Raw genomic sequence first — 23,774 nt, 5'->3', positions numbered from 1 at the left:
TAGATTTCTCAAGATCATTTGAGATTATATGATCTATCACGATTGGCCTATTACCTTGGCCCTTAAATTGCCTCCTGGCTTTCTCTGCAGAACTGTTCGCAGTCATATTAAACACAAATAACATATGAGCATGCTCTAGATTATTTGGAGAACAGTTCAATTTCCAATTCTTTGCATCAGTAGCCAAATCTACCATCCAGACCTAAACTGCATCAGTTCTGATTTCGCACATGTGACTTGTAACATAACATTCTGTCTTCCCTACCACACAAAAAGTCAATAAACAACTTTCTCAGCATACGGTGCCACCAAAAAATTCATCCCTACTTGAAAATTGGTGAGTCTGATTTTTCCACCATGTGCCAAGCTTTTTGAACTTCATGCAAACTTTGTATAGCAGGAAAACTGGTTACCATATTTCTGTGCATTTGCAAGCTCGAGCAGGTGGTATCACAGCCTATGTGGTTCCTTTTTGTCACCCTGTAATGAGTTATGTAACAATATTTATACAACTTGGGTCCTGCCCTGCCACGATATAAAAGCTATAGCTAACCCACCAATCAAAGGAATAGATACTATGCTTGCCAGTTATCACTAATCACTCATTTTCTTCATCAGCAGTATCTTTTACCATGACAGCAGTACACAATAAAGTTCCCATTGCTGACCCAATTCAAATACAACAGTTGTAAAAGTCATCTAGCAGCTTAAAATCAATCATTATCAATGCTCTACTGTTTTTTCTCAGTAAACAACAATGTATAAAACTTGATGATAGGGCAAAAATATTTATGACAGCAAGATTTACCATGAAATTTTGGTACCCAAAGCCCAGTGACAGCAGAACATGATTGTGTCCAGCACTATGCATAGCGAGATGGCAAGAGGGAAATAACAATATGCTAATAAGAGACTAATGGCAGCAGGACAAGATACATGCCTGTGCTTACTACCATGCTGAGATAGCAAGGGACCAATGTGTCAAAAGAAAATGGAAAAATCAACATGTCCCGCCCATTTTCCAAAGTATTTACAAGGCTCCGCATAAAGGAGTTGAGAGACAGTAAACAAGTTGGAACTGAATGCAACACATTGCAACATAGCTGGTAAAATCAAAGCCAGCAACAAATGTGCCTCCAACAGAATTCATTTGACTTTCAGGTCTTCACAAGGATTTGACATGGACTTCAGGAATGGAAACAAAACAAGTCAAATCCAACATAACATCCTAAAGCCGGAATACAACAGAATCCTGCTTGTGGATAAACCCATTAAGCTTTAACTCTCACTTTGAGTGAGGTGAGGCATGGCATGGAGTACAGTGAGTGGAGCTAAGTACTCGTCAAATCTAGCATCTACAAAAACCAAGCCAACAAAAAACATGCCCACTGCTCTCAAAGAACCCCTTCGCCTTAAGTGTCACTTTGACCAGGCTTTCAGCATGCTGCCAGTCAAACATGATCAATCAGGAAATCTGATGGAATCATACTCAAACTCTACACTGCATTTGCACATCCAGAATGCACATACTAATTATTGATAAAACGAGATTAAACCACAATGAGGCAGTTGATGAATAAATGATTCCATGTACACACCTGTCTCAAAATTCATTCTCCACACTATTATAAGGTTCACCACCATGAACTGCAGCACCACCACTCTGCCTGAAGAAGTGACCACTGCGTCTTGAATGATTCTGACCACGCTCCCTGTACCTCAGTCCTGGAGGCCGGGAACCCTCCTGCGCTTCTTTACCAACATGAGGGTTCCACTGAGATGAATCACTGGGCTTACCATAAGGCCCAATAGGCTGGTACTGATGATGTGAATTATTCTTTCTCCCCTCCCCATTCAACTGAAAATTTTGCCTGCCACTGCAAGCATCTTGCCCTGAATCCCTACCTCTATAAGCTGCTTCTTGGCCTCTATTAGAGCGCCCATTATGCTGTCGTCGTACTGGAGTAACCTGATGTTCATAATGGGCTTTTACATTCTCTGGACCTAGCTCAGGATTAATTGGCACCTCTTGGTTTAGGGTATGGGTCTGCTCTTTTGGTTGATCTACAATAATCTTCATGTCTCCTTGAGATTCTTGATAATAGCATTCACCAACCCTATTTTTTTGGGCAAGGGCATTATTATCCTCCTCCTGCAAACGATTACTGTCAAAGCCTTCAGAAGCGAATTCCTTGTCTGATCTGCCACTATGAAAAGCAATTTTTTGCCCTCCATTGCCCCTATTTCCTTGGTTACGAGAATTGGCCTGAGATTTCGGCTTCCAATGTGATTTCATATGCTCACCACCAGAAATCTTGTTCTCGGTCTTTGAAGCATTTCTTATATCAGGTTCATTTAAATCAGGGGCTGGATTTTGGATATCGCTTCTATCATCTATCCCAGTCTGCAAATCCTTGTTTCGAGCAGAGGCATGATTACTTCCTGCAACTCTGTGAACCTTAAATTGCTGACGTTTTTGTCTGTTTGTTACTCCTTGATCCTTCACACCAGTAGGTGCGGCAATCAGTTCAGTTGGCAGTGCATTAGCATTATTACTGTCCCAGCCATCAGATTTGAACTTTTCTAACTGGCTGTCAGGATTTAACAGTTTGTGCTGATCAGAAGGCTTCTGAACAACTTTAGCAGCACCAGAAGAGCCTGAACCATCACCAGTACTCTGTAATGCTGATGCAGATTCAGCTGAACTTCTTTGACGCCAAGATGCATGTTTGATGCCAGGCCTATTAGGCTTATTCTCCCCAACATTCTTGGTATCAGCAAGAAATTCCATCCTTCCAACTGCCAAACCATCAGGTCTGCCCCTATTAGGACTCCTAGAATCAAATTCAGGTTTTTCTGACTTATCGCCAGATGCTGCCTGCTCGAGGAAAGGAGAAGGTTGTTGGGAATTTTCTTGCTGCGACATTCCTTTGGTTACAGGTTTAGGAATATATCTCTCCATTTCAGCCCTCTTTGTTTTCTTACCATTGTGCATATCAAGCTCTTTCTTTCCCAAAGATTGACTGCTAGCAACAGTCATACAGCTCCGGCTGATTTCCTCAGGCTGCCGCTCATTCTTGTTTTGCAGCTTTACAGGCGCCCAGACGACAGCATCACTGACATGGAACTTGTCTACAGGCTTGATACCTTGCTGGTTTCTTGCTGACCTCCTAGAAGGCTGAGGTTTCCATTGGTTGCTAATCCTGCCATGAGCTTCTTCAGTTGATTTGGACAACCTCTGGTTGGAAGATGTAACCATAACATCCCTAGAAACTTGAGGTCCTGAAACCTCACAAGAATTTTGAGCTGGAACTGCGACAGTTTCCGCCAGTGATGCTGAGGGATGTATTTTCTGACAATCACTTGGACCTTTTTCAATATTCCCATCAGTATGTGCTAAAGATGGTGTGGTGGAGCTCATGGGAGCCTCATCCAACTTGTTCTTGTTCCTTGAGTTCCTATTATTTTTCTTCTTGTGCACAGAAGGGCCCTCGTTATGGGGCAAGCTATCATTAGATGCATGTACAGCCACCGCAACAAGATTTTTTGGGCACTCTATATTCCCAGCAGTGATTGGCTTCTCACCTGGGTTTCTTTCCATTGAAACGCTCTGCTTTCTTCTGTAGTTCATATGCTTATGCTTGGAAATACTACTATCGTGAACATGTGAAGTCATTTCCTGATCAGCAACCACAGTATTGTTCTCTTGCCTCAGCATCAGGGATGGGTCATGGGAAATTGCAGGATCTTCTGAAGCTATATCAGAAGGCAAATCAACTGGTGCAGGAAGATTTTTAAGCTCACTATCATTTGCCTGTATCAGTGCAACAGACTTCTCAGCTGACATAACACCTGGCACTTCATTGTTTGTCGCATCAGTTTTGAGAGCTGTACCAGCTCCAGAATCCTGGTTATGCTGCATATAAATGCTTGGTTGTATAGAATCACTCAAAGATCGCGTGTTCAATTCTTCCAACTTTGCAAGAGCTTTTGCTTTTTGCTCCCTCATACGTTCCTCCTCCTCCTCCTGCAGCTGTCTTGCACGCTGTGCAGCTATGTCCTTCATTTTAGCACGCTAGTAGAAAAGGCAACTAAATATCATCAGATTTAATCAAGGAATACCAAGCAAGCCTTCACAAAGCAATTTAACAGAAAAATATTGTCAGTGAGATACTAAGTATTTAGTTGTATTTTAGTCCGACAGCTTCCTTTGGCACACAATTATCAAAAGCATAACAGAAAAGGAAAACATCCCCTAGTTGTAAGGAAAAGATCTGGACAAAAGCATATTCATCAAAAATAAAAAGATGGTAGTGGTTAGTCCTATTTGCTTTGGTCAAAGAGGATTTAGATTTTCTCCTAAATGCAATAAATTTAAAAAAATGCCTGATGCTTTCCAGCTGGTATTACTATGGCCTAAAGCTATAAATATTTATTGTTATAAAAGTATCTTTTCTTGGAGAAGTATAGAAATTTGCTAAGAATAAAATGGATTTCTGAATACAATTTGGAACAAGTTTATGTACCTTCTTCACAAAATTAGATAGATCAAAACCTGTTTGTATTGATTTGCCGTTAGCTGATATTTCCATTTACTTGGCAAAAATAGGACCAAGTAGGCAATGCCAACATGCATATCCATACATAAGGTAGCTTGTGTTAAAACTTCAGGCTATTACTTGACAGAATTACTAGATGAGAAATCATATTAACAGAATGGTTTTCTCATGAAATAAAAGAGCTCGAGTAGTCCCCCAGAATGGAGTCTCTCAACATTATTGTTTCATCAGACTCGTAGTTATTCCATAGAAGCAAGATATTTTCATAGAATTCCTTCTAAAATCCAAACTGTTTTTCCAGTTGGCATGAAAAATATATTTTTACAAATCAATGTTATGACCTCCAGGATTCACAAAATGATTTTCAAACGTGTATTGCAGCCATGGCATAATCAAGATGAGAGAAAGCTACATACTTGGGTTTGGTAATCAAGTGAATCCATAGTGGATGTATATGACCCACTCATGATTGCATGATCCGACTCCTTTACAGCAGTCTCTTGAGAAGAATAGCCATCAGGAACTCCTGCCCGAGGGCCATCAGCATTTGTCACAGTGGTTATCACTGAGGAATCTTTTCCAGGGGATTCCTTTGTCCACCCACCATCAACTTGACTATTAGTTGTTGACTTAACATGATGATCAATTCTAGTTCGTGTTGCATTGCTTCTCCTGTAATTGCGAGAATGAGCCACTTCACCATGTTTTGAAGAACCTGACTTACCCACTGCAATGATTTGTGATTCTGATGGCCTAGGGACAGCTTTCCCATCACTAGATGATTTAAAGTCATTGTCCATTGTAGAAGAATTCACCTCACTGGAAGCTGGGATGACCATACCAAGTGAAGGAGCATTTTCAGCAGGAATAACATTAGAGGAGATTACTTTTGTAGAATGATCTGCCTTCCTAGTTGCAGCCTTTAATTGTTTTGTCTTTTCTTCTCTGAATGAAAATGGTGCAACTTCATTGTGGCAATCAGCACACCGAGCTTTATTATTTAGACCCTCTATTTTCTCCATCAGTGCTGCATTCTTTTTTGTAACAGGATACTGTTGCCGATCATGAGCCAGTGAAGTAGCAGTTTCCGGTCTCCTCATCAGAACACCATCAGCTGCTTTGTCTGAATTTTCTTGCAAGTCCACATTAACAGGTTCTGAAGAACGACCTTCACAGTCGCTGGATGGCTTCAACAAACCTCCGCAATCAGGTTTTGAGTTCACAAGTACTGCATGTTCATCCTTTCTGCTATTTGGGTGCCAGCATTCCTCCCGTGCAGAACCACCGAGTTTGCTTCCCTTATCAAAGTGTGGTGGGTTAGATACTACAGGTTGCCCAATATCTTGTAATTCATTATCTTCCCAACCATCATGCTCTTTTAGGAAAACCTTGTACTGTTCTTGATGAGTACCATGAGACCGATCAGTTTCCGTCCATTCTTTGGCCATTGGTGGATCATGTCCACCTATATCAAACTGTCCTCGGTTAAGATTGCTATTTTGATGTGGATGCTGGTTATAAACACCTGGCTGACAAGCTACTCTCATGAAGGGGACCTCTCGCTCGCTGTAACCGCAAAAACCCACTTGAGGCATGCCATGATAGCCGTCATAGGGCACTGGAGCTTGGCAAACTCCAGGCCTAGTTGGGAGAACAGGATGACTGGCAACCATGAATGAGTGAGAGGGTACATGAGGACGATAAGTTGCACCATTATTGGGGTAGTATCCACACTGTCCAGCACCCGGCCTAGGAACAGCCTCAGAGTTTGGTGGAAACTGAGGATAATAACCAAAATGATCCGCAGCAAAACCACCATGGGGGCTTGTTGGTCTGTATGGACCACTTGCTCCTCCTCTATACCAAATTCCATCAGGAGAGTGGAGTGGAGGACCATGCCATGAGTCCAACTGGTGAGATGTCATGTTTAAGCTGGGATATTGCTGTCCATGCTGGGGTTCCATCTGCCAGTTCATATTTGGTGGGGCCCCACCTCCAACATACAAATAATTATCTTTCTTTCGGGTATTCATAGTTCCCTGCTCCGGAAATGCAGGTATCTTAGCATCCCCTGGAAGAAAGAAAGCAGATGCCACATTGTCATGGGATAGCAGTGAACAAAATCTAAAATGATAGGGCCTTCACTGTTGAAGAAAACAACAGGAGTTCTAGATATCTACCAGACACAGGAGATTCCAGCTTTTCTTTTGGTGCTGCATCAGTATCAGAAGCAGAAGCAGGATGCCCTTGAGAACTATGACCTGGCAATGAGAGTAGCAAATAAGAAAATTGTATGATACGTATGAACAAAAAAAAGATACTAACAATGTCCACAAATTTTTAAAAAAAACTGTGTACTAGAAATCCAAGATGATTATGCTCATCGGTGTGCCTTTCTTTGATACTAGAAATGTGTCAATCAAGGTCTACTGAACCGGCCGGTTCAACACGTACCGTACCGATACCGGCCCCAACCGGTATGGTTCGGCTGTGGAAAACGGTACCAACCCTAGGGGCCGGAACCGGCCAATTTTTGCTGTGTACTGGTGCGAACCGAGCCGATTTGCATTGGCCCAAGCGCGGCTTTGTTGAAGACTCACACAAGCGGTGCCGACATAGCACCAAGCCAAGCGAGGTTCGTACGACATCCAGACAGTTGATGAGCCTTGAGGTCGGTCAATCCTTGGTCGGCCAAGCATTCGCGGCATCGGCATCAGCAACGCACACCCGCGCACCACAGCAAGGCCCAAGGTCGGCCAATCGGGATCCGCATCCCGTCCACCCGTGCCACGTGTCCAGGATGCCCATGGGAGGTTCCCACTTCAGCTAGGAAACCTCCTTTGGCAAATAGTCTTCTTCCGCTGCACCCAATCAGGACACACGTCCCGACCAACCGGGATGCACGACCCAATCCAACCGGGACATGAGTCCCAGCCATCCCGGGAGACCTCATCAGCCAGCCAAGACTCCTTACCAAACAAGGAGTCCCAGCCCAACTGGGACGCGCATCCCGGATGGTGGGACACGCATCCCGACCATCCGGGATGCGCGTCCCGTACAGATGCGAGTGCCCAAGTTGGAAGAGCTTTAGGACTCTTCCAAGGACCTGATTTCATGCCAATCCAAGGGAGAGAGAGGCCTTGCATGTCAGCCACATCAGCAAAGGCCTTTGGGATAAGTGTTTTCCATGTTTATCTTAGCTTCTATGTTAGAGGGTCTTAATTTATATTGTCTTTCATTATGTTTAGGAGTCCTAGGGCTTTTGGGTCGATAAAAGGAGTCTTAAAGGGACCCATTGTGAGGCATCCCATAAGTTGACTTTTGTTTCTCATTGTTGAGAGTTTTCAGCCGAGAGGCTTGGGCAGCATTGTGCCGATTTTCGATCTTTAGATCTTTGTCTATAATTTGGGCTAATGGTTGATACATCAATCTCCACTAGATTGAGCTAGGAAGGGATCATTTCAATCCTTTGCTAGATTTTTATTTGCTTTTGTTTGTTCTTTGTTTCTTCTATTCGGAGTGGAATAAAATTCAGTTTGCTTTCATTGTTGATCTTTGTGTTATTCCACCGGCGTTACCTACAATCGGTCCAACATTCAGCGATTTCTCCAAAGGCGCACGCCAAAGAGCAAGGTGAGGGGCTTGAGCCCGTGAGGCCCCATGAGGCTTCCACACGGGCGCGAGCTAGGAACTGCGCCCGCACAAGGTTCCCCGCGCTGGGAACCGCGCCAGCGCGCCCGCGCAGGCATGAGCGGGGAATCGTGCGCCCTTCTCGCGCCCACGCAATAATTCCCCGCGCAGGAAACCGCACCCGCGATCTGTTCCCCTGCAAGGAATCGCCCCCGCACACGGTTCCCCACGCGGAGCAGAGCGCCCACACAGGGCAGCCGGCATGGGCCATTTAATGCCACAGACTGGCATTTAAGCAGAGCGCCCGCACAGGGCAGCCGGCGTGGGCCATTTAATACCACAGAGTGGCATTCTACACGTCCGCGCGTTGTTTTTTTTCGCGTCCGCACATTTTTCTTTTTTCGTGTCCGCGCATCGCGTTCGCGCGCGCGTCTACTCTATTGGCCAATTCGGTACCGGTTCCAACCCATACCGATGCCCACCGGTACGTCGATACAGTCGGTACGGTGGACTTTGATGCCAATAACATAGCTCTAAGAAGCCCAAAACAGAAGAGGATACAAGAAGTGATACTATCACAGGACAGGGCGGCGCATCAAGGTTAGGGGAAGCAAGTGAAAAGCCTAAATTGCATCGATATGTTAAGATCCATAACCATCATTGTTTTCTTTTGTAAACAAAGTTGGGGTTTGCATTTAGAAAAAGCATGAGACATGAACTCCCCAATAGGAAATAATAAGCAGGAACATCTAAAAACCCGTATTGTTGAGAAACGAATGGGGAACAGAAGTCCATCCATGCACTCCCCATAACCTGGGAGCAAGATGAAATGCTAGATATCAAATAGTGCGTCTCAAAAGATTCAATGATCAGAGTCTAACCAAGCTTCTACGTGAAAGCATCATGTGATCCATCAGATTGCTCCTGTTACCAACAATTCAAGTATTCAATAAACTATACTGCCCATGATACCTACAATAAGATACCATGACAGAAGACCATGCATATACCTCTAAGGTTCTTAAACACTAAACTCTTTTGTGGTTTTGTGTTTCATTTTATTCATTTGCTTACCTCCATTTCAAAATGTGCATATGCAACCTTTGGTACAATATGAGAACGCTTAGCAACAAATAGTTGATTAAACCAGCATAATGGAGAACCACAACTGACATCTGAATTCATCCACAATATCAGTGTAAATTACTTGGGTTTTTCTCCAGGAATTTGGTGTAAATATGTATAACCAATGCTTTCGAAGTGCTTCAGTAAATATTAGTACTCTTGCAAGTTATCCTAAATATCTCCGAATTCATTAGTTTATCACGTCAAATAGAAAATGAAGAGTTCATGCAAGAAATTAACAGAATGAAGGATGTTCACCTTTTATAAAAATAAGATAATTGGAAATGCATATGGCAGAGTCTAACTTATTGAAAACATAAAGCAGTGTTGGAATTTGCTGAGAACTAATTTTGGGTTTACATGGGCAGTTGAACTACTATATGGCACTCTTCGATGCAAAGCCACACTATGACATGACAGATACTTATAGGAGAAAAAATAGTATTGAGCACTAATTGTAACTTTGGTCCTGGTATAGACAGCTTCCATTGTCAGTCAAAAAGTGGGCACACAGAATTGCAAACTGATTCTAACAAAAATTTTACCGGATTATGTCATTTAAAAAATATAATTTGAAGGATGTTAGTTGTCAGATTGTAAGATGTGCATACAATACAATGAACTAATGGAATGAATCTGCAAGTTGGTTTCTCTTGTACTGAATTTTATAGTGATTAAAGATGTGAATAGGTTAGTTGATACACAATTTGTAGTGATACCGAAAACTTCCGCTTTTAGGAGTGCTGAAATATTGACATTCTTGGACACAGATGATTTGGAATGGCATGACACTCATTAGCACTGAGATAATGGAATGTTCAACGATATCATCTCAAAGCATCAATATTCCGCACTAAATTTGGAAAGTCATGTCCAACACTCCAGTATAAGTATTGAAAGTTCAACTCTAAACTATTTCAATTGCCACACAGAATTGATATGAAATGTCCAGGCATTTCCACTCTACTACAAAATTTTCTTCTTTCAGTATAATCTAACTTGATCTATTTTCAATATATAGTACCATTGACTAGTCAACTTACTGTCCTGTCCATTAAATTTATGTTCAGTACATAGTTACTACATATTTATGTTGATTAAGTGTCATTCTCTTGACCAAGGTTAGAAGAGCCAACACTGATACCCCGATCAGTACCTTACTGGTACTAATACCATACCGATATGAAGTTACACCTCTTGGTGCCAACACAGCACTAATGAGGTGATGTATAATGGGCCGATACAGACCACTACTACAGGATATGCTGGTAGTAATACCCATGAGAATTTATTCTGGATGCAGATAGAAAGTCTTCGGTCATACTGGATTCCTTGCTCTTAGATGGTTTTTGGGTGGTAATCCATGGTATATGTCTCAATAACATTAAATGTTTTACAATAATAATTACAGCAAAAATTCAAGACATGTTTTGCAGGGAAATAAAAACTTGAACAAGTACTAATGGGGGGAGATAGGATGGAGTGGCAGTCTGAAGATCACCAGTTTGGGAAGAAAGGGACTCCACTGAATATCAAGGAGACAAGGTCTAGGCCTACCTTGCAGTCTTTTTGAGAGGTCGATATTCCTACTTGATCAATGTTTTACAGGATTTAGTATAAGGTCATTAAGTGACTCTAGTCCAATAACTAGGATTAGAAATTGACCATAGCCCCTTTGAGTTATTTGGTGAATATATTATGGGGCCATAATTTGTCCTAGTTTTCATATACATGGTCAGCACGGAGATAAACAGATCAGCATAGCTACACCTTTCCCTATCCAATACCAGCAGGCCAGAAGAAGGCCAATATGGTACAACAAAATACTTCATGCATTTTAGTACTATGAAAACCAATGTAAAGAAAAGTACAAGAAAAGCTACTAATTAGGAACCAGAAAGTTTTATGATTTATCAATTAACTGGATATCTACTACCTAATTAATCTCATTCATAACATCAAAAAATATTCGTTCAGAAGAGTTAAAAACTATTAAGTGAGGAGCACCTCGCTGACTATGTGACTCAGAATTCTCAGAATTCTTTTCAGAGCCAAGTGTTGGAAAATCTCCAGAACTCAGAGTGAACCCATTAGTTTTGGATGATGGAGGCCCCTACAAAAATCAAAATCCAATTATATGCCTGCAAAAGAGATTATGCATGGATATATAGAGGGGAGAAGTAATTTCTTTTATTGTGATCCTTAAACCTTGAATAATAGTAGTAAATAACTCATGTGTTGAAATATCTTATTCAGAAGATATTGAGTGCCAGGATAATACCAGTCTGTCAGTAGCTCTAGTGGGGCCCCATGCAACTGTACTGTCTGCTGAATTTTCTGCAAAGCGAGACAATTGAGAGTTTCCTAGTCTTGTTTCTGCACTTCGAGGGCGAGTTGTGATAATAGATGTGTGATTTGTTGCCGATGATCCCGATGCAGATGATGGACGTGAATTTAAACCCCATGCATTAGATGGAGGCTCATGGGATCTATCACTAGAAGCAGTAGATGGTCGTGTGCCACTTCCCCCAGATGAGGGACGACCATTAGTAGGGCTTGGTGAACCAGTACTCCCATCAGTTTTAGGTGATAATAGAGTAGATGAACTCCATGCATTTGGAACTGCCGAAGATGGTCTGCAACCCCAGGTGAGAGTACCCCTAACATAGGCAACCACAAGTCATGTCAAGGAGCTTAACTGGGCATTTTTTGATCATTCAAAAAGGAAATAGTACATCATGAAATATTTAAGATGTGAAAATCATATTAATATGGAAAAGAAAAGAATCACAAAGAACAAGACTCACTTTGGAACAATTTCCACATTTGGGTCCAGACCTTTGTTTTCCAACCTTCAAGAATGAGGATAAATTAATTTACAAAGAAAAAACAGCATTAGTAATTGAATAATGAGATTTGAACTAATTATTCTTGAAACAGAAATACCTTTGACTAGGTAAGTTAATGGGCTTCGGAACTTTGCCCAAAACAGTCATGCCAGATTTTCGTGCAGAAGCCCATCTAGAAGTAACTAGAAAAGTTAAATAACATAACCCACTGGTATGCATAAGACAAAATATTAACCAAGAAATAATGGATCAAGATAGAATAAATGACAATCTACATTCAATTTAGTAAAACATAAAAAAGTGCATCAAGGTACAAAAAATAATTAAAGCAGCAAAAGAAGTACAAAAGGCATTTGAATGAGATTTTTTTGTAACATACAAATTACTAAGGATTTAAGTATTAGTATGGTACCAGTACCATGCGAATACATGGTATTTCACCTTTATTTTGCTTTGCCAACTTCAAGAGACATACCATGTGCCTGCATGGTTCCATACTATACTGACACCATACCAATAAGTTACTGGTTTCAACTATTGCAAATTACTTTATATAGTGGTTCTGGTTTTAAAGGTTTGGTTTTAAAGGTTATTAGAAAGGTAGTATTACAGTTAATTTATAATCATGAATTCAGCTTCCATATAGTTGTCAAGTTTCAGAGCAAGAAAGCAAGCTCAAAATTATAAAACGCACTTAATAAAATTTAACTGACAGTGATCTGATGCTCTCTTTATCTGTTGTATTGAGAGGTTCAGACGACAATTTGATGCATCTGAGATCCATTTGGCTGTACTATTATTATCAAATTTATTAAATTATTTGTTATTATTGTACTAGTACTCACGTCTCCCAAGAATGAAGCATTTGGCCAATATGATGCATCAATTTTAAAAATTGCTTTGGAATGAGGGCAAGGGTTGTGGGGAGAGAACTACAAAACAAAAAAAGGTACTATACGCATGATATAGATGCAACAAAGACCTATACAGACACATACTTTGGCTCTGCTGTGAGACAGTTTTTATTTGTTCAATTTTGATAACTTTTCTTAACTTGTTCTGATAACTGAAGCGGGCATGAAAGCACAAAAGATGTTAAACAAATGGAAGTTCTGCATGCATGCAAAAGTCAGAATTTTGCATGCATGCAAAAGTCAGAATTTTGCATGCATATCCTTCCTCACATTGCATTGACTTATATCCCTCTAACCTTAGTATGGCTGGGATAAAAAGTTAACCCAACTTATCTATCTACTATTTTGTTATTAATTTTATAAATCTATTTCGAAAATTTTGAGAGACATATTTAAAACTTCGTGCTAGTGGTATATATTTTCTTTTCACCTTTTTTGGGGCAAACAAGCAATTAAACAAATCCTGAAGAGTATATATGCAAAAACCCTTGAAGGAATAAATTGTTAAGTTAATTCAGAAACATTACTTTTCATTTGGAGCTTATCATCTAGCCATAGAGGACATATGCGCAAGTTTAAGATATTTTGAGAAATGTATATGCAAGTTTTAGACTTAGGAAAGATATATACGTACTTTTCTCTTTCTGAGAGGTAAATAAGCAGAGAAGCAAATTCTAGAGAGTATATACACAATAAGCACATAACATTTACATATATCTGTGCATGTTAATTTGGATTGATGACAACAATAAAAAAGTTGGTCAGCAGTACTAGTTTCTTCGCTCATCAGTGTAGAATAAATATCTCCAAGAGGTAAATAAGCAAATAAGCACGTGCTAAAGCATTTATATGCAATGATCCCATACACGTACATACAAGTGTCTGCATGTTAATTTAGGTTAATCATTATAATAAATTAGTTGCAGATCATACTTTGTTCTCGGCAGTAACTGCTTGCCTATCGTCACTCTAGAATTAAATTTTCTTTTCTATGAGGTAAATAAGCACATAAGCACATTCTAAATAGTATAAAATATAAATGCAACAACTAGGTTAATCATTAGAATATATAAGTTACTTGTAGTTCATAATGTGTATTTGGCAGCTATCAGTTGCTTCTCTTATCATTAAATAATGTACGACGCTAAGGCGTAGTAATCATATGCATAAGAAAAAAGGCAGTCATTAGAAAGCAAGATCCTGAAACATGTTATGTGTTAGTTTAGATACAATGGGCCCAGTTATAAAATACATACTAAAATAAAGTACCCTGAGAAATATTTTAAAAAAAATTGGTAGATATGCTGTTGTGGTTTTACTGTATGAAAGTATTTTCAAGGCAAATTTATAATTAAATAATGAAAATGGAGATGGTTGAACTTTAACCTTCGATCTCCTGCCAGTAAACTTGAAGCCATAACTCAAGCACAGTGCTTGCAAGATCATCAAAATATATACATAGATCTATACCTGAAAAGGAAAAAAAAGAATGAGATTTTTTGAGTTCTCTAAGAGACTAGATATAGACCTATTTTATGTGGAGATAACAACAAACAACACTAAGCACATGTTTTACGCTCAAAAAGATAGTCAAATCACTTCAAATCTCAGATAACCCAACCTGGAAATATTCAACCATAATCTGATTGAAGAAGATATTCTAATTCATAAGAGCATGCAACTTTACATGATCTGGTAAAAGTTTTCTGTTATTTCCATGTCTTCTCTATTAGGACCCCAAAATGATGTAAAGTGACAAGTCAACTCGTATGAACTCAGGACAGTTAGTGATTACCAAGTACAAGTAGAAGCTCAACAAAGAGTTGCAGACCAGGAGACAATACAAGGGGATAATAGACACACAAAACAGATCAACCATTTTCCTTCATTGTGAAGGTTAAAAAAGAGGTTACTAAGAAACAATATTACAACATTTGTAATAATTATGCATGGATTCTGTTATCTTTTCTTCCAAACAAACCAATATTATTTAGTAGCAGAATATAAAATTGCAAAATTCTTGCTACAGAAAGAATATAAAAATGGGAAACAGCATCACCTTATTCTTTAATTGTTGTTCCTTTGCTATTCAACTTGATTTTCCAATCACGTGAATGTAAGATCTCCTGATCTGCATTTGTAAAACAGTCATTCTGTGATCATGGAACCTTTAGATTTAAGCAGAAAAATCTTATGATGCAATTGGAATAATAGGGTTATGTGTGCCACCAAATAACTCTCTTTTTTATTTTTGGTGCATACCCACTTCAAAAGCAAATTAATAGGCCGATATGCTGCAACCAGCAGTGCCAGTACAATTAAATTTTCAACTGCTACATGGATATTCCAGTTTGTAACACAAGTCATAGTTGTCTTATTCTATTTTTAGTGAAGATATGGCAACATGAACCAGCAGATATGATTGGAGATAAGAACTTGATGACTGCGATGACACCAAACATTGGATCACTCGGTCATTTGAATACTTACATGCATTCTTAAGTGCACGGTTTTAAACAATTAAGAGAAGAAACATTAAGTAGAAATATTGATTATTTGATTCCTTAGTTAATCGCCTGGATTGGTAACCAGCCAATATTAATACACGGTGGCATGGTGATGAAATTTGCTTTTTCTCTATTTTATTTGTTGACAACTTCAAATTTTGTAACAATTCGGAGCTTCTCAATGTAAAGATAGCTGAAACTCAAATATCGAATAACTAAGGCTCTACTTGGGGGAGTTGTTGGCAATGGAGCTTTTGAAAGTAGAGCTTTCTAAAGTAAACTTTCTGAAGTAGAGCTTTTATAAAAAGCTATTTGTTGTTTGATAACTACATTTATAAAGTGCTGTGCCACTTTAATATGTGTTTAGTAAACAAACTAATAAATTACTTTTGGTATGACAAAATGACCATAAAGAACATTGCATAGTATTATACAATAGAGCATAATAAAATATAATATATATTAAATATATAAATATATAATATAGTATAATATTACTATAATGCAATATAATATTATTATGATATAGTAATATAATATTGTATACTATAACATAATAATTTAATATAATATTAAATCATTTAACATAACATATCAATGTATTATGATATAATGTAATATAATATTATATTTATAGTATAATATAATAATAAATATATAAAAAATTATAATTATTAGTGTAAAGTAATTTTTTATAATATAACAAATTTTCTAGCTAGGTGATAAAATCGGTTAAACAATTATTAAAAGGATATTTTGTGTAATTGTTATATTTTATCACGAATATTTTGGTAAAAAACAGCTTTCCGACCGAGCCTAAAAGTACTTTTTCGGAAAGCTCCAAAATGAAGTTTCTCCCAAAAAATTGTTTTTAGCTTTCTAGAAAAGCTAAAACAGCTTTCCAAAATTTTTACCAAACACCCTTATTTTATCTAAAAGTGCTTTTGGAGGGCTAGAAAATGCTTTTTGGCCCTCCAAAAGCTCCCACAAACGGGGCCTAAAATAACAATCCTTGACACAATGCTACATTCATTGACACCTCATAGTTCACATTACTAACTGGTTAAGGAAGTGGCTTGCAAAAGAAAATGAACTGCAGAACAATGACCTAGTACAAGCAATTCCAGAAATAAGAATATTCAGAGATGAACTTCCATTTTCATTTTCATGCGAATATAACGTGTTACACAGATATTAAAATTTTGTCCATAATCTTCCATCGCAGAAATTATTTTGCCATGTTCATGACAAAAATGTGATAACTAGAGGAACATTTTAATATGAAGGGGAAAAAAATCCTAGAAGTTATACCATAACATGATAACCACAACAAATGGCTGGCACAGCTGACAAGACCACTACATATTCACCTGAATGGCAGGTCAAGGTAACTTACTGATTGGCTATAGAGGATTAGTAAAGAAGTTGAAAGACCAAGAGATGGCCATAAATTCTAATGATGACTCTACTATACGGTCAATCATCTCCAATATGATGGAAAATTTTATATGAAACCTGAATGCTTCAGCACAGAATACTATATGTGATGCTAGCAACAAATATGATTAGGCCAGTGAAATTCTCAGAGGATCTAATTTCCTATTCTCATTACATGCCTCAATCTAAACATATTTAACATCCCTTGTTTGCTTTGTTCAATCAACATAACGACAGCCTTATGGATAATCTTATAATTCACTAAAATCAGAGAATGTCTTGTGACCAGCTCTAAACGCCTAATGAATGGATGTTAAATTCCTGACCAAGGCAAATTTAGGTAATACAGAGTCCTCCCATGGAACCTAGAAGGCTACTTTATACCTTAGCACTCAAGAAGGCTTGTCTTATTGCCATCGAGTTTAATCTCATAAGACCAGAGAACAAGCCGTGATGAAATGAGACGAAGACAAGGTTCAATATAAAGAATGGCATCCCATCTGTCGATCACCAATTACATACTCTTCCGGCTGCCTCGCCAACACATTTAATCCATTCACAAAAGACTCAATAAAATACAAGACGAAAACAAAAGGCGGGAGCATCATCGGCGTATTTAATCATTTTCCAAATCCATCCGAAAATATAAAAAAACATCCATCTTGGACAAGAAGTCCTGCATGAATTCTACAAAACAAACTTCAATAAAATCAACAGAGCCCAATAAGACGATCCAATCTGAAACAGAATATAATGCCATCAAATACATCAAACCAAAGAACCCGCCCAGACCAAGAGATCGCAAGCGTGCCTTCATGAGATAAAGGAAACGGGGGATCGGAAGACATGGTTCTCGAAGGTCCGATCCTCAAAAACCCTAACTCTAGAACAAAATCTACGAAACGAAACCCTAACCCTAGAACAGGAGAAGGATCGCGAGCCTTACCCTGAGGACCTATTTACAGAGGAGGCGGCCGAAGCCTGGCATCCGACGAATCGCGTCGGCCGGAGAAGGATCGGAGCGGACGTAAGGTGGCCGGAGTCGCCGCCGGGTGGACGAGCTTGCTCGCGTCCGCGAAGAGAGACTGACAAAAAGGAAAGAAGGGAAAAAGGAAGCCCGGGGCGCGAATAAGGAGGGCAAGAAGCATAGGGGAATAAAAAGGAAATTTCGAGGACGTGGCACGTTATTATTGGATATCCACAGGAATCGATGTTTTAAGAGGAATAGCATCGCTTTGCCTCTTTCCGAATGCATGCGGGATGGGTGTTTGAATATCCTACCGAGCTCCTTGAGTGCCACGTTTAGGATGCTGTAGTGGGGCCCGCTCTTTTTAGCCACATTTTCTGGTTACTTCTAACGATCTCCGGTACGGATAGAGGTGGCAATCGGATCGGGTCGAGTCATAAATGAGTCGGATCACATACAAGTCGAATTAGAAAATCATAAATCTAAACCCGAACTATTTATTAAACAGGTCAGAAATTACAATCTTAACCTGTCATGTTTAATAAACAGCTAATCCGATCCGACCCGTTTAACCTGTTTAATAAACAGGTAACCTATTTGCCCAACCCAATCCGATCTGTTTAACCTGTTTGCCCAATCCGACCCATTTAACCTATTTAACCTGCCCAACCCAACCTATTTAACCTACCCAACTCGATCTATTTAGACCTGTTTAGACCCGTTTAACCTGTTTAGACCTGTTTAACCCGTTTAACCTGTTTAGACCTTTTAACATGCCCAACAGTTAAACGGGTTAAACGGTTTAAACGGGTCAAACAATTTAAACTCGTATCCGACCTAATTAATAAACAGGTTAAACGGGTCGATCTGTTTATGACTCAAACCTATTTAGGCCAAATCCAAACCTGTTTATGGTGGGTCGAACATGAATTGGGTTGGCGGGTCGGATCATATTTTGTCATCCCTAGGTACGGGAGGCCTGATTTGGAGAGGAAATCTAAGGTGTAACTGTGAGGTGATCTAAGCCGTCCGATGCAGCTGATTTCTTTTCCAACGGAAGTGAAAAATTATTTGCACAGGACAAAGAGCAGCTAGGAGTCGGTTGCATAGAAGTTCTATGCGGCCGGGTATCCACCTTCCAACTCGGCGGCCATTATTGCATCCATCGGATCATGGGCCGAGGAGATGATACATGTGCGATACTACACGCATGATGATTGATTCAAAAGAAATTTGTCTCAGATTGCAGGTATTATCGATCTTGATGGATGATCTTTTGACAACAAAATCTATCTAGCATGTATCCGTTGGCAGTTGAGCATTTGAAAAATCTAGTGCATCTTTAGGAGACTCCACAATTTGTTACCCATCCCTACAAATTCGTAACGGATTCAAGACAAAATGTGTGAAGGGCACGGAAAGATGTCTTACATGCACTTGGAGTCATGGATAAGATGAGTTATGATCAATTACACACAGAAAGACGCAGAATGTTGTATCCATATTCATTTGATTATGTTATATTACATTCATGTTGAAATTTTGGGATAACACGGAGAAGTTCTCCGTTTGTTGTAATCAAGGAGCTCATCATAGTGGTATACATAAATTATTGACTCATTTGGTTCACAAAAAGAAAAAAAGAGATAAGTGTGGACAATGATAAAATGAAAAAAGATCTCTTGTTTGGTTAAAGCTTTCAAATGAGAGAGATGGAAAGTAGCATTTTCATAGAAATAAGAATTTCATATTTCATGAAACAAAAATGATTAAGGATATGGAAAAGCTACTTTCCCACTAGTTGAAAATTGAAAATTTTTTTTTTCAAAACTATTCTTCAACCATCAAAACCTATGGATAAGATATTTTCCTTTATCAAGGGCATAATATATATTTCACATACTATCCTCAAAAAGCAGAAGCTCAATCAAATATAAGACACTCTAGAATGTGCTATTTTTCTATGATCAATCAAACATATTGAAACCATTTTTCCAGACATCATACTTTCAGAAATTAGCTTTCTAGAAAAAATATCCGGTGAGAAAAATTCTTCTCACGAACCAAAGGAGTCTTACATGTCATGTAAACTAATATATAAATTATCATAACTATATCATAACTAGAATATAACATGCGTAATACATGGGGTACTTTTTTAGGTATGTTTACTTTATATGGTGATGACTATGAAAATTTGTTTTCCAATCTCATTAGATATGGATTATTTCAAATCGAGTACTCTTTTTCAAATAAGGTGCATATCCTATAAGTAACTTGTTTAAGCTCGTATGTATCTAATATCAAAAGATTTGTAAATTAGACATAAAAGACTATTTAATTCACATAATATAAAACTATTAGAAATTTTATTTGAATAAGAAAATAAACCATAACTGGAACCAAGCATTTTGAATTGGAACATAAAGTAAAATTGTTTAAATAGCATAATAGTATAAACTGACATAATCATTTTTGTTTTTTAGATAGAAATATTAATTACATATTTTCTTATATTTTTTATCTTGAAATTGTCTACAATTTGATTTGTAAATCTTAAAATAATATCTTCATCATCAATTGTTTCAGATGTTTATCATTCCCAAGAACCGCTTATTTGCTTTCCTTGCATATCTCTTTTCATTAAAGTGTTATCAACAATAACACTTTTATCTTCGTTATCTTCAATTTGTAAAAAGTGTTGAGTTGTGAAGTATTAGAACATAATACACAAACATGATCATTTATAACCAAAAGATTTCCTCAATTTTTATTGCCCCCTAATTCCTCACATCCATCGTTGAAAAACACTCTAAGAATAATATAGCTTTGTCATCCCTCCTTGAGATTATATTCATCAAATTTAATTTGTAACATATAAGTTTTCCTATAACTCTTCTGATCTCCAAGGAAATGTCAGAATTATTAACTTTTGTATGAAGAAAAATGTATAACTTGCATTGTCAACTAACTAATACAACCAATAAGCCATAAACTATATATTGGACATACCTTATCCATGCATAATTCTTAACGGATTTGCCTATTAACTGTTGAGCAACCTTATAAAGAAAAAATGATGCAAATCCTATAGAATCCTCAGCATGAAATTGTAATCAGTACTAAAGAAAATTAAAGAACCAAACCAAATCAAAATATTTAAAAATATAACTCACAAATGAAAAATTGTGATGTAAGAACTAAAAACATTGTTTTTTCAAGGGACATGAGAGACATATTACATTAAGTATCAAATATCTGAATTTCTCTTTTTCTTTTCATGTTGTAAAGTTTATATTTATCTTTTACTAAAAAGGATAAAAATGTTTTATATATATCATGTTCCATGGTTTGGTTATCATAATTTACACATGGTTTGGTTATTATTTATTTCCAAAAATTATAATTCTTGCAAATTATTTTCCATTTCTTATCATAATATGGTATCAGATACTTAGGTTCTATGTTACATCAATCACACCAAAATCCAACATTAGTGCATTTTACTTTTCTTCGACAAATCTAGTAAGTCATATAACATCATCAAAAATTTATTTCCATGTCGGTAAGTAAAGCCTCATAGTTAAAAATTGTCTCCTATAAATAAAATGGTTGAACAATTAATCACAATAATAGACCTTCAAATATAAATAACAATTTTGGGAAATTCACTTGATATACAAATGAAAATATAGTATTTAATAATTTCAATTATCTATCCATGAGATTCCCACTGATCAATAGATTTGATCTCTCGAATCATTATCTTTCTAATAGACAATAGGTCAATAGAAGAAATTTGTAATTGGCTTTGGGACAAAATCTCTTGAACATGATTCATAGAAAGTAGATGATACTTATTATTAAAACTTGTCATCTTCAGTATATCCAAGTTGAGATAAATCTTTGTTGCAGTCGTAGAGGGAAAATAGTGCTCACCTATTATGCAAACTAAAGATTAAGAATAAAATTTATAGTATCAAGGGAAAAACTAAAATATAATTTCAAATACCTCGAAATGTTTTAACAGTCGTAGGTATTATAATTAAAATCCGATGAGAAGAACTTTGGAAAATTTTGATTTCATTGATATAGTTGGTAGCGTTACCCCAAAGGGTGACTTTTATCCTCAATCCAGTACAATAATACCAAATTGAATCAGAAGAATAAATAATATAATTTTAAATGACTAATATACTATACATGAAGTAAACTACATATTCAAGCATCAATAGCTCCAAATTTCTTCTTTGTACATTTGAGTTTTAAACATGAATATTCTCTGAAGGATCAATAGCAACCAATTTTCCAATAGCATCTGTACAACATAGAAATAAACAATATTTTTTAGTAAAATCAAATAATTAATAACTACAAAAAATATCAGTCTATTTATTGTTTGTACCATTGAGAGAGATACAATTATCGAGTTGATTCACTATTTCATCATAATTTATGAAGTAGAATTTGTGTAGAGATGGAGATATACCATATTCCAATATTTTTTTTTAATTTTGTAATCAGCAAGAAAATAGTCTTCTCATCATTTTTTATCGGATAATACATTCTATTGGCGTGCACAACTTTCAAATTAGTTATCAAATATACCTACCTTCTTCAATAAGCATACATTTTTGCACAATGTTTTTCCTGATTATAGCATGCATGTGATTGTCCTAACAAATCAACAGATAAAAAGTATTAATAATTATTGCACAAAATTTTAAGAATACAAAAAATGAAAATCTAAATGTTGCCCAAGATAACAACCCAAGAGGGGAGGGGGGGGTGAATTGGATTTTCTAAATTTTTAGGACCTTAATTTTATTGATAGATGGGTGAGTAGTTTGGCTTGTGTTAATTATATAAGTGCAGTGGAAGCAAAATGAACACAATGCAAACACAAAAGAAATATAGTGGTTTGGTGCACACCAAGATATCTACGTCCACTCCCCAAACGTCCCCTTGGGAATTCACTATAATCTCTTGGATTACAGTTGGATTGTTTTGCCAGGCTCACAATCCAAAAATCCTACAATTGGTTTTATGGGATCACCAATTAAACTTAACCATTGGTTTTACGAGCTCACCAACAACCTACAACATTGGTTTTACGGGCTCACCAACAAACCTTACAAGAAATAAAAGATAAGAAGTTTAAAGCTTCTAAATGAGCAAATAAAACAAGTATGCACTCAAAGAAGAGATAAGAAAATAGTTATCGTGTTGTAGATTGCTCTTCTCTTCTTTGCCAAGGTTGCTTCACTCCTCAAGGGATTGGTAGAGCTCTTGAACATACTTGAAAACTACTCAACCACCTTCTTTCAGAATTTTGAATGAAGCAATAAATGAAGAACTTTAGGATTTTTTTTCTTCTTTTGAATGCTCACTTTTATTTTGCAAAAGATGCATTTTCTTGATGAATAGTGGCTCTTAAATACTTTCCCAATCCCCAAAAACTGTTTTTGGCCGTTGGATTGAAGAAACTAGCTGTTTATAGCTGTTGGAGCCTTAAAATATACTTCTGCAGAACTAGCCGTTATACTGTCAGTCGTGCTCGGGTCAACTCGAATTTTTCTGAGGTCAACTCGAGCTTGGATGGGTTCGACACGAGCTTTCCTGGGGTCGACTCTGACAGGGAATCCAGAGAGCAGTTTTCTGTTGTTCCAAACTAGGGTCGACTCAAGTTTCAGTAGGGTCAACTCGAGCTTAGATGGGGTCGACTCTGACCGAAAATCCAGAGAGCAATTTTTCTGATATTTCAAGCTAGGATCGACTCAAGCTTT

The 23,774-nt window shown here is 37.6% G+C and overlaps 1 protein-coding gene across 3 annotated transcripts; it reads right to left on the bottom strand.

Moving 5' to 3' along the window:
- Window positions 1–700: 700 nt before the first annotated feature.
- Window positions 701–18,139, bottom strand: LOC103696426 (protein MODIFIER OF SNC1 1-like). Of its 3 annotated transcripts, XM_008778048.4 has the most exons (11): window positions 17,968–18,139; window positions 15,137–15,208; window positions 14,464–14,547; window positions 12,261–12,335; window positions 12,122–12,166; window positions 11,596–11,974; window positions 11,322–11,427; window positions 6,740–6,820; window positions 4,976–6,630; window positions 1,599–4,075; window positions 701–1,444 (listed from the first exon to the last, which is right to left on the bottom strand). In XM_008778048.4, exons 3-10 carry the CDS (start codon window positions 14,493–14,495, stop codon window positions 1,604–1,606), a joined length of 4,845 nt encoding a protein of 1,614 aa, XP_008776270.2. In that variant the 5' UTR covers window positions 14,496–14,547; window positions 15,137–15,208; window positions 17,968–18,139; the 3' UTR covers window positions 701–1,444; window positions 1,599–1,603. The 3 variants fall into 3 exon arrangements, with proteins under 3 accessions (XP_008776270.2, XP_008776268.2, XP_038974928.1); XM_008778046.4 differs by having other exon boundaries at window positions 738–4,075; XM_039119000.1 differs by lacking the exon at window positions 14,464–14,547 and having other exon boundaries at window positions 738–4,075.
- Window positions 18,140–23,774: the final 5,635 nt, after the last annotated feature.

The sequence above is a fragment of the Phoenix dactylifera genome, chromosome 1 (genome assembly GCF_009389715.1).
Source record: "Phoenix dactylifera cultivar Barhee BC4 chromosome 1, palm_55x_up_171113_PBpolish2nd_filt_p, whole genome shotgun sequence".
NCBI lineage: Eukaryota > Viridiplantae > Streptophyta > Magnoliopsida > Arecales > Arecaceae > Phoenix > Phoenix dactylifera.
Note: the sequence above shows the minus strand (reverse complement) of the source record. Positions and strands in the feature narration are given on the sequence as shown.